The 12,317-nt window shown below is 40.1% G+C and overlaps 1 protein-coding gene across 2 annotated transcripts in view; it reads left to right on the top strand.

Annotated features, from left to right (window-relative positions):
• LPGAT1 (lysophosphatidylglycerol acyltransferase 1) overlaps nt 1-12,317 on the top strand; it is a 74,662-nt gene that overhangs the window by 6,008 nt on the left and 56,337 nt on the right. For both annotated transcript variants that reach the window (XM_072409833.1, XM_072409834.1), the window contains exon 2: nt 10,936-11,200. In XM_072409833.1, the coding sequence (XP_072265934.1) occupies nt 10,963-11,200 (238 nt within the window). In that variant the 5' untranslated portion in view covers nt 10,936-10,962. The remainder of the gene's footprint in view (nt 1-10,935; nt 11,201-12,317) is intronic.

Here is a 12,317-nt window from a genome sequence, read left to right as displayed (position 1 = left end):
TGTATGTATGTAATATTCCCGTGTCTTTAGGGCACTCCGATCATCTGTATGTATGTAATTTTCCCGTGTCTAAGGGGCATTCAATCATTTGTATGTATGTAATATTCCCGTGTCTATAGAACCCCCCATCATATGTATGTAATATTCCCGTGTCTATAGAACCCCCCATCATATGTATGTATTTATGTAATATCCCCGTGTCTATAAGGCACTCCGATCATCTGTATGTATGTAATATCCATGTGTCTATTGAACCCCCCATCATATGTATGTATGTATGTAATATTCCCGTGTCTATAGAACCCCCCATCATATGTATGTATGTAATATTCCCGTGCCTATAGGGTGCTCCGATCATCTGTATGTATGTAATATTCCCGTGTCTATTGGGTACTTTGATCATTTGTATGTATGTAATATCCCCGTGTCTATAGGACCCCCGTCATCTGTATGTATGTAATATTCGCGTGTTTATAGGACACGCCAATAAAAAATCTTTATATTGGTGTCCCGTCTGGCCTATCCATTCATCCTGGGCCCTGTATTTTATTTAATCCACATCCAGTGTTCTCCCCAGCCCCTTTTAGCTGGGTGCACCACCCGGCACTTTTCAGTAACCACCCGGCTATTTTTTGGGTGGGTACTGATGAGTTGAGTCACAATACAGGGGCTGCCACCCGCCTACAATTTCTCCCCACCCAGCCTAAAATAATTTCTGGGTTCATCACTGACATCTGTTTGCGGGTCACAGATTTCTAATCTCATTGTTCTACCTTTGTGTCTGCCCTAATCTGTTTAGATTAAAACAAATCACTTGTTAAATTTCACATCAATCTTGTGTTGATGGTGCGGTCCTAGCTAATTCATTCAGGTTTGTATCTGTTACATTGTAGTCATTGATGATCTGTGTTGTATTGGTCTGTGTATACTTCTTTCCTTGTCTGTAGTTACTATATAGCGGATATTATATATCCCCAATTAATTATCCATAGTAGTGTTTCTCGACCTTTCTAGTGTTGTTCTGCTTGTCCCTCATTCATCTTTGTATCTCTAAGCATTGTGAAGTAATGAATTTTAAAGTTCACAGCACAAGCACTGTGTTATTGCATTGAAACAGAATCTTAGCCTGGAAGTTTTCTAATGTAATCACAGCAAATGTTTCTAAGCTGTTAGAAGCCACATTTAGATTCTTTGTTGTGATCTATACTTTACATTAAAAGCAACTAGTAAGGGCTAGTAAGCAGCTCTTTTATGGTTTGTTAGCGATATGTAAGTGCAGCAGGCTACATGCTCCTGCATTTCTGGAAGTGCTGCGCATTCTTACTAGGTGCAGGAGTGATGCGAGTAAGGGGATTATAAGAAAATTGGGGATCCCTTTGCCCGGTACACTTTGACTTTTCCCTGCACAGGGTGCCATGGCAGAGGCTCATCATGACAACCAGCCAATCAGATGTAGAGGTCAGCTGAGGACCCCTCTGTTTTTCTCTTATGACCTGGTGCTTTTTTAGCCTCTATCTCATGGATAAATCCCAATGGACATAATTTTATAAATGAGCAATTGTTGAGCAGTATCTTCCCTTCTCCTTTGGAGTCTATGGAGGAGATTGATCATTAATCCTTTTTTCTACATCTGTTTTTTGTCTCTGTTCACAGTGATGTAAGAACCAGGAAGTCCTTTCACCCTGATTACAAATTCACTAAAGAACAATACCTGGGACGCTATATATTAAAAATAAAAAAAAAATCATTGGTATTTATTAAACTGGCCTGAGATCTTGGTGGCATTGAGGAAGATCACAAACCTCACAGTGCTGGGGAGTAAAGCGGACTTAACACAACTTTCAGTTTGTGATTATTGAAGTCCATACAAAACTTTTTTCTGAGATTTACCAAGGCAGGCCATGGGTCCTACAAATATCAGGGGCTCCATAGGAGACATCTACACCCACGTCCTGTCCTGTTGACATGTTATAGAGGGGAACTCTCCAAGAACCTTTTTTGCTAGTATAGTTGGGATGGCTACAACCTAATGTTTATTTGTGTTCCTGTTGCAGGTTTTCCTTCTTTCTATCTGGTGAAATTGTTGTCCGTAGTGCAGGCAAATCACTGGACCACAGTTCCAGTCCTCTATTGCTATGGTTTGATAAACACTTGAATTTTATTGTGAGGGGAGAGTTGGCTTTTACTTTACATATATATTGTTTTCAGGCTTTAATGAAGTCTCAAGTAGTCCTAAAAGCGTGTTTACCTAGTTAGGTTAAGAAAAGACATAAGTCCATAAAGTTCAACCCCTAGGGAAATAAACATATCCCAGATATAAAACCCTATAAGACATAGTTGATCAAGAGGAAGGCAAAAAATATTGCTACAATTTACTCCAACAGGGGAAAAAATTCCTTCCTGATCCCATAGGGTAATCGGATGTTCCCTGGATCAACAGTCACTGTTAATTTTACTTTAAAGCCATAATCCCCAAGTATATTCTGTGCTTCTAGAAATCATCCAGCTTTATCTTAAAGCAATCTATAGTAATTGCTGAAACTACTTCCTGAGGGAGCTGATTCCACATTTTCACAGACCTTACAGGGAAGAATCCCTTCCTTATCCGGAGATTAAACTTCTTTTCCTCCTTCTCTATATGGACCATTCATATATTTATACAGGGTGATCATATCCCCCCTTATACGTCTCTTCTCAAGGAAGAATAGATTCAGTTCAGCTAATCTCTCCTCATCTCCTCCATTCCTTTTATTAGTTTAGTTGCCCTTCTCTGCACTCTCTCCAATTCCACAAACCTGGACTGCATATTCCAGATGTGGTCTGACCAATGCTTTGTACCGGGGCAGGATAATGTCTCCATCTGTGATCAGATTGACCGATAACCACAAACTCCATGTGACAGGCAAAGTATTTAAAGCCACTTTGTAAAACCTTAATGCATACATCGTGCCTACAGAAGCTGACACCGGCATGTACAGATTCTCCGTACCCAACAAGTACATTCCACTACATCTTAAAATAGCACGCCATAAAACAAAATTCTAGGGGGCTAAATGAGGAAGCGGCGGTATGACCTTTCCATGGCTGTTCTGCCATTTTAACATTCTGTTAATGAGTTTGTGTCGATGGAGTCAGTTTAAGATGCTTTTGGGATCAGAATACCTTATCTGAGCTCCCGTAAGAGGTTTGCATCTTTGTAAACTTTTATGGGAATGCAGTGGTCAACCTAGAATTTTTTTTAATCTGGGTGGGAAGAAATTGTAGGTGGCTCCAAAAAACAGCCGGGTGGTCGCTGAAAAGTGCCGGGTAAAAGGGGCCGGGAGAACACTGGGAATGCAAAGTTTGCTTAAAACAAGCAAAAGTTACTCGACCTTTAGATATCCTTGCTGCTCGTCTTTAGGATTCTGAAGGATCATCTAATCTCAATCTGCTGTGTCGTAGTGAACTTTGTAGGGTATCACAGGCTCCACATCGTGGCTTGTACTTTATTCAGTGGCCGTAAAATGCGAGCTGACTAATCCTGCTTTATATTTATATGTATTTATGTTTATGTATATATATGTATGTATATGGTTGTGTGTGTGTGTATATATATATATATATATATATATATATATATATATATATATATATATATATAATAATGTGTGTGTGTGTGTATATGTATGTATATGTTGTTCTATATAGAAAGACAATGTTCTCCCTAGCCTGTTTTAGCTGGGTGCAGCACCCGGCACTTTTCAGTAACCACCTAAAAACAGCCACCACCCACCTACAGCTTCTTCCCACCCACCAAAATATTTCCGGGGAGATCACTTGAACATCTAGTGTCCATTCAGATTCCCAATACAAATGTAAGTGGGATCATATATTTTGGTCTGTGGTCTTACGTCTTCTAAATACCTAACAACCCAGCCTTTCTCGGCTGGCTGTGCTGAGATTTGTAGTTCCTTCACATTCACAGGACCACAGCTGTGCAGCATTCTGTTTTACAGAATAGCTGATAAGACGCTGGTTAGGTGTGCCAAAGGGTCGTTTGATGGAGGAGAATCAATAGGACTCATTAATCTTTTATCCTTTACAAGTCTCGGCAAAGTTTATTGTGACACTATTGATATGAAATACTTACGTCGCACACTGTGTTTGGAACAATTCAAGAAGGATACTGATCTAAAAAGCTCAGTCTGTATTTTTAATAATAGATGTTAACCTGGTTGCTTAAATTTCATAAGGGGCTTGATATGTTTAGTCATTTCAATTAGTTTCAAGTTAAAGCAAAACTAAACTTTGCCTATACTTACCTGGCATGTGCAATGCAACATATGTGAGCGGCACTGATACCCCTCACCAACCCTAGCACCATTCATCCTGGCACCCGGCAGATGACGGGATTGTACTCTAAGCTGTGCTTACTCAGCTCAAGGATAAGAATCCATTATTGCAGAGAAGACCTTGTACCTTCCTACTCATTTTTCTGTTATCAGGCCACAGTTATTATTATTAAACAGGATTTATATAGCACCAACATATTACGCAGCGCTGTACAATAAGCAATTGATGTAAATGACAGACAGGAGGAGGAGAGGACCCTACCCCGAAGAACTTACAATCTAGGAGGTGGGGGAGTGCTTAGCCCATGAAGTTACTGAATGGGCCTGATTTATTAAAGTTCTACGAGACTGGAGAAGACAGACTATCATGGAAGAACCTGGTGATCAGCAAACCTGGAACCGATTGCCAAAAAATCCAGTTCCTTTTGGAATCTACAGCTTTTATTAAAATGATTGGTGATCCTTCCATGGTGATGGCTGCTTGTAGTCTGAAGGTGACAACATAGAAGATCCATTGTCACCCCATAATGAGGACCTTCAAAGTAGGGTGATCATATTTACAAGTTCAATGGCTTTTATAAAACATCTATGGATTTTAGTAATTCGGACATCACCGAGTATCTTCTCCAGTCTTGGAGAGCTTTAATATCATATGAAAACCTGGGTGATTCAGCAAACCTGAAATGGATCAGGTCTGTAATTGATAGCATTTTTTCATTGGGTTCCAGGTTTGCTGGATCACCCAGTTCTCCCATGGTAGTCTTTCTTCTCCAGTCTCAGGGGGCTTTAATAAATCAGACCCATTCAGTACCATCAAGGGCTAAGCACTGGTTCACTTTAAAATAAATACGCTTACATATTTTTTTTGTGAAGTTTGGCAGAGTTTTCCCTCTGCTTTTAATTTCTCTTCTCTCGTCAGAATGCTGATCATCTAATATGTCGGAATATCTGATGTGTTTAGGAAATCTGAGCCCCGTCGAGGTTCTTGTATCGCCGGCCTGTCTAGTTGGATTATTTAAGGAAAACTTTATCTTCGTTTAATAGAGCATCATTTACAAAAACTTATTCTGGTCTTTGCGTTGATGAGTTATACATGCCATTAAATTGAATTTTAATTTCATTTTTAAACGAAACAAGAGCCGTATATGGCCAAAAGCCACCCTGCCCTTTGTGAATTCCCAAAACTTCAAGCAGGAACAGCCAAAAATACAGCAGGATGTACCGAAAAGGAAATCCAGAATTCCAAATCCCATAATTGGGATATCTTATTTAAAACAATACCTGGTAACCCAAGCTTTGATTTCAAGTACTTCCTCTTAAAGAAGGCTCGGAATGAGAATATCAGAAAAGTCGCACTGAGAACTGCCATGCAGACATCATTATCCATGTGGACAGGAAGTAGTGACCAAGTGTTTTTAAGCTAGGTGGGAAGAAATTGTAGTCGGGTAGCAGCCCCTGTAATGTAATCCAACTTTTCTGTTTCCATCCACAAACAGCTGGGTGGTTACTGAAAATTGCCGGGTTGTGCGCCCATCTATAAGAGCCTAGGGAGAACACTGGATTATATTTAAAGTAAAATGGCATGAGTTGGAGCAATCGTCACCTTGCCCATGGTAATCCAATCTGTAAAATGGTTCCAGTGCTCGAGTGACTACATTCCATATCAGAGGAGGGGCAGCCTAGGACAAAAAGTGCCTTAGAACTATAAAACCACCTCCTCTCTTCCTTTTCATAAATGGAGGTGGTTCGTGTTATTGTAATACAACTTATAGTATTTGTTATAGTCATATTCTGCTTTTTTTTTTTTTATTTAACTGGCTTTGTGGGAAGATTTCACTTCTGTCCCAGAGGCATAGGAAGAATTAGGTAAAAATCTCTCTATAATAGTTTTGGGTGGTTACTGAAGAGTTTGGTTACAATACCAGGGCCGCCTGCGATTTCTTCCTACTCGGTTACTGGGTTGAACACTGCTTGAAAATTATCCTAATAAAGTGGGAGTCCCCCTTTACAAAATACATACCGGCAGAAAGGGACAGGCGATCTCCCTTTTACAATAATCCGTCTTACCTGCTTGATCGTGTCAGGGAAATGTAAAAATAAAAGCTGACCTTGCCCATGCAATCTTGGCTTCCTTGCTTGTGCTGGGGATGAAGGAACTCCGGTACGTCTGCGTAGGAGTTATGTCTTCCCGGCACAGCCAATCAAGATGGCAAGGATGGCAAAAGAAGAGAAGAAAGGTGGCGTCGCACTAATAGGTGAGTAGTGCGGGTTTAGTTTCCCTTGAGGGGAAGCAATCAGAATATCAAACTTGTCTTATTTTCAAAATGGAAAATTGAAAACATTTTGACGTTTTTTTCAATACTTCTCTTATTTTTTTTTTACCCCCCACGTTTCTTGTATGATCTATGGAGCTATTTTGTTGGATTTGCACATTTTTAGATCTTTAGGGTCTGCCTGGGTATTGCACTGATTCCTCTATTAATGAGTTACTAACCCCTGCTGATGTATGGCATCCCATAGTAACCACATTGACCTTTGCTTTCATTCATCTTTCACCATTCTCATTTTCCCAAATGTTCTACATGATGGATCAGAGAACTGAAATAACTCCGTTATATGTCAATGCTCTGGTGGTGGTAATATTGTGTATGTAAGGCATTCTCAGCTTATCTGAGTCTGTGTGAGATAAGAGTTTTACATAAAAGCCTTGGTGTAGATATTTGCCCTCTTACAGATTGTAAAATGCATTTTTTTACATTTTCAGGATTTAAATATAAAATGTACAATTGCTGAATTAGCGCCTATTGAACCTTGTGCATTGTCAATTGTAATGCATTTTGTTTGCCTTACATTGGGTCTGATTTGTTTAAGCTTTCCAAGACTAGAGAGAACCTGGGTGATCCAGCAAATCTGGAACAGATTTCATAAAACCATTTCCTTTTTTATAACAATTTCAAGTTTTCAATACTTGACCAAATCCATTCCAGGTTTGCTGAATTTCTCCCACAATAATTTTTCCAGTCTTGGAGAGCTTTAGTGAATCGGGCTCATTGTATCGTGACTTTTTGCAAACAAAGCCATGTAACAAAATAGGTTGTGCTGAATACAAGAAATAGGGCCCTTTGGCCCTACAATGAATCTTTAACTTCTACTTTGCACATTCTTTGTTATGTTAATGTATTGGGGGGTTGGTACAACACTGGAAAACAAAATAGGACATGTTGCATTTTTGTGCACAAGATTTTGTCATATGCTACAATGCTGGGAAAGAAAGGCTGAAGTTCAATGCATACGGACGATCCATTTTGATTCCATGCATTGTGGCAAGTTGCAATACTTTGTGCAAAAATGCAACATGTCCTGCTTTGGTTTTCAGTGCACACCAATGCAGCATGTCAATGGGATGTGAAACAATGGGCGGATTGCTTTGTTCTTGTATTGGGATCATTAAAGGCCTCTTCATATCCTTTGGCAGTCTTGAAAGGCTCCGATCTATGTCCTTATTGATTTTGAGAGACTGTCATCGGATCATTCATTCCAACAGCAATCTTCTGTATGGATTTATGTGCATGTGTTATGAATATTAATAACTTGTACTGATATAGCACCAACATATTACGCAGCGCTGTACAAAGTCCATAGTCATGTCACTAGCTGTCCCTCAAAGGGGCTTACAATCTAATGTCCTTACCATGGTCCTCATACAGTCTAAGGTCTATTTGTTTGGATGGGGGGGGAAGCAAACACGAGGAGAACCTGCAAACTCCATGCAGATAGTGTCCTGGCCCAAGTTGAAATGTGGACCTAGTGCTGCAAAGATCAGCATGCTAACCTCCGAGCCACCCTGCTGCCCTATTTTATATTTTAGGAGTTTACCTGTAAGAACCTCCCTTGTGATACTGGGGAAAGTCTTGTAGGCTGTCCCTATTTAATGTACAGCGCTGCGTAATATGTTGGTGCTATATAAATCCTGTTTATTAATAATAATAATAATAATAATATTAATAATAATAGTCCTCCATTCTGCAATTTTTGCACAGCGGTTAAACAGAGCCCATAGTTTTTCTTGTTTGGGAAGAGAATGGGCAGGGAGTGTTAGGAGATGGCTGTCCTCAGTCTGTGATAATGGATGGCTATCTCTGTGTGTGGAAGGTGTTTTGGCATTTTTCCATTTCCAGTTATTTCAGTCCTGATTGTCTTGTCAACACTAAACCCTGTGACTGAGATTTCCTAATACTCTGCTCTGGTTAAAAGGCACCGGTCTCCGCAGCCTGTGATAATGGCAGCTGCGTTTTGTCCTGGACCCAATGAATACATCTGTAAATCGGCAGGCGGATGTGTGGGGCTTAATAGAAAAATTCCTCAGCAATCAATCCTGCAAACCTGAACTAAAACCAAATTGGTATTCTTACCAGAATTTACGCTGTAGGAAGGTGATAACCTCAAACTTTTCAGTAACCACCCAAAAACAGCCGGTGGTTACTGGAAAGTGCCGGGCGGTGCACCCAACTAAAAGGGTCCGGGGAGAACACAAATTAAAAAAGTTTAACATGTTATTAACAAAGAGAAAAAGAAGGAAGGCAAGGTAGGCTTTTTAAGGCATTAGCAGACTTATGTATAAAATGACTGTGTAATTTATTGTACAAACCTTTAAAACTTAATAAATTGATAATATACACACTATGAAATTATTGTATTTCCACACTAATTTTGGTCAGTAGGGAAAGTTACAAACTTGCGTATAGTTCACAGATTAGAGAGCGGGGTCTCATCCCGATGCATTTCGCCCGTGAGGGCTTCCTCAGGGGATACAGAGACCCTGAAATTGTAGTAGTAATAAAATTACAATCATAGTTGAAATACATGTACAATATACAAGGGAGTAATAGAAAGGGAGATAAAGCAACTCCTGCGACACTTAGAAGTGCTTTAATCAATGGTATTAACAAATGTATTAAAAGAAAGTGGAATATAGCAGCCTCACCCTGTGGCCACCTTACCTCCTGCTCAAACAGCCTCCCGAAATAGCCACCATACCTTCCAGGCAAATGGCATCCGTCGGGGGCCAGAACACCCCCAGCACATTGGCAAATAGAAATGTGCAGTTTGACCTTTCCAGCACTTATGTTGGGCAGCCGTGTGCTTTACACATCTCTGGCCCACTGCAATATGAGGACAATGCCATTGCTCAGTATTGCTTGTCATGTCGCTGTATTAGCAGCCCACACGTTGTACATTGAATTGGCAGTGGGATAGTCCTGAGTGATCGTATTCAGTAAGCAGGCCGGAGGCAGAGGTGATTCAGGAAACTGGAAGCATATCAGACAAATAGAGTTGTCATCTGAATGCCTGGCAGTGGCGTGGGAATCACAAGACTGACTGTGCATTTTGCTTTTTTCACTGTAGACTGACCTTTCACTGAGGAATTATGTGAGCTTCTTAAAAATGCTAATTGCTTGGTTAATATTCTGATCCTCTGCTTTTATTATATTCTAAATCACTGACCTAGAGTGAGAACGCTGCTCAGGTGTTCAGCTAAGAGCCCCATAGCTAGTTTTGGTGTTATCTGCATGCTTTCAGCTTCAGGTGTGTGACTGAAACTACTGAAACCAAAATAATAATCGGATCCGGAGCTTACACCATCTCTGTGATCAGTCCACTGAGATTTTATATATTGTCCTATTCTATTACAGTGTTCCCCCCAGCCCCTTTTAGCCAGGTGCACCACCCGGCACTTTTGTAACTTTGGTAGTTATGGAAGAGAGGGGTCACCACCAACCTACAGCTTCTTCCCACCCAGCTCAAAAAAATTTCTGTGAAAAGTTGACTCTTATCAGAACAATATTTTTAATTTTGAACTCTACGCAGCCTTGTATTCATTAATAAATCATTAAATGTTTTGCTTTGTTTTATGCGTGCAGTGTAAGTACCCAAATCTGACCTGGTATTGATCTCCTGCAGTTCTTGTACAGCATGGTTGCAGTAATAGTAAAAATTCAGCGCATTATGGAGCACACTGATAGGAGGATACATTAGAGTTATGGAGAGATAACCTTAATACTGTGCTGATTCTTCTTTCACTGTACAGGGTGTCCAAAGGAAGTAAGTTCAGTAAAGCTAAGGCTAGGGTCAGACCTGCAATGGAAACGAGTGATCCTGCACTGCAGATCTGGTTCCTAAAGAAGCAACATTTGCACATTTGACAGCTGGTGGCAATGAGCGATAACAGTATTTGATCACTGCTGCCCCTATTCATTCTGTATGGGGATGCTGCAAGTTGAAGATATATATATGGACTCCCCCAGGCAGTGGCTCATTGGTATGAGGAAGCCTCTTACCGTATCCCCACCACAGTCTGAACTTGTTGGAATATCTAGCACCGTACAAAAGAATTGTAGAGGAATCTCTTGATTGACCCTTATGATTGCAGCAAAAGTTGTATTTGTCTTTCTATTGTTTAATAAGCTATATTTCCGTTTTTTCTGTTTTTTATCTGCAATTTTACTTATTCTATCTAAATGTTCCCTAAACCTAGCAGTGACATCTGTTTCTATTTTAAGTGATCCTTATTCATTTCTGTCCCTTTTTGTCTTATTGGTTCCAGGCACGGCGCCAGGACTGCGAGGGCAACATGGCGGTCACCCTGGCTAGCATTAGGAAAATGGGATTTTTATTTTTGAAGATGATCCTCCGATTCTCCTTCATGGTCATCAACAACACGGTTGCAATTCCGTCCTATGTACTCTATTTAATAGCTTTGCAGCCGCTCAGACTGATAGACAATAAACTCTTCTGGTATATTGAAGGGGTCATGTTTAAATGGCTCCTGGCTATGGTGGCATCATGGGGATGGACTGCTGGGTACACAGGTAAGTCGACTTTCCACAATGGATATCTCTGTACAATGTTTATGTTTTGTTCTTAGACAGTGACCATTGCAACATTCTCGATTGTTTGTCTTCATCAAGGAAAACAAAGTCTGCTTTTTTGTGTGTGCTTTTATATACGCAATTAATTGTTGACTATACACTATACTCTGGATTCAGATGACAGTAAGTTGTGCATTTAAAGAAGAACGTATATTATGTATATAGACGAACAAAACTCATGTGAACTTGCAGTTATTTTCTGCACTTACCGGTTTGTAGTGGTTTGCAGCAAAACAGTTGTCCCTTTTTGATGAATACAGTTTACTTATTCCCTTAGTCGTTTGCTCCCCGTGTCCTAGGTGCAGATGCTATGTATGCATGTAATTGTGCCTAAGCAGTACCTTGGTATGGCTTGGGCATGATAACATACAAAAGTTTGGTTATTCTTCAGTGGGAATTGAATACAACCTTTTATGTGAATTTCTCTTTAAAATAAATAGTACTTTTCCTGATATGTGACTGTGCCTAGGCACTTCTGTATCCCTGTATATCTGTGGTGTGTGACCTGCTGCCTCTGAATCTTTGTCTTAGGAGAGCTTTGTTGGTATCACTACTGTACTGCTTATTGTTCTCCTTGCTGGAGAGGAAGCTGAATCTGAAAGCCTGTAATGCATGCACCTTCCTGCTTTGTTCTTTTGTAGATTTGTGCTTTCTTCTCCTATCCTGCTTCATTGATTCTAAAATCCGTCATTAATGGTAAAGTTAGTCCCTATGTCTTTACCAAGATGACATATTGTCATAGAACAAAGAATGGTAGGTCAGCAATGGGGAAGAGCTTATCTGCAGAAAGACTCCAGGCAATATTGTAATACTCTCCCCAGAAGGTTTTTCAAGCTGGGTGGGAAAAAGCTGTAGGTGGGTGTCAGCCCCTGTATTGTGACCCAACTCTTCAGTACCCGCCCAAAAAACAAAAGGCTAATTTTTTGGGTTTGGTATTTGGGAGAACAGTCCAGGCAAACCATATGAACTGTAACTACATCGTAACTTTTTGTTGTTATTCAATTTAATTATTTTTGAGAAAATTATGTTTTCAATGATAATTACATCCCAGTGAATG

The sequence above is a fragment of the Pyxicephalus adspersus genome, chromosome 4 (assembly GCF_032062135.1).
Source record: "Pyxicephalus adspersus chromosome 4, UCB_Pads_2.0, whole genome shotgun sequence".
Classification (NCBI taxonomy): Eukaryota; Metazoa; Chordata; class Amphibia; order Anura; family Pyxicephalidae; genus Pyxicephalus; species Pyxicephalus adspersus.
The sequence above is the reverse complement of the archived record's forward strand: the minus strand, read 5'-3'. Positions and strand labels throughout refer to the sequence as shown.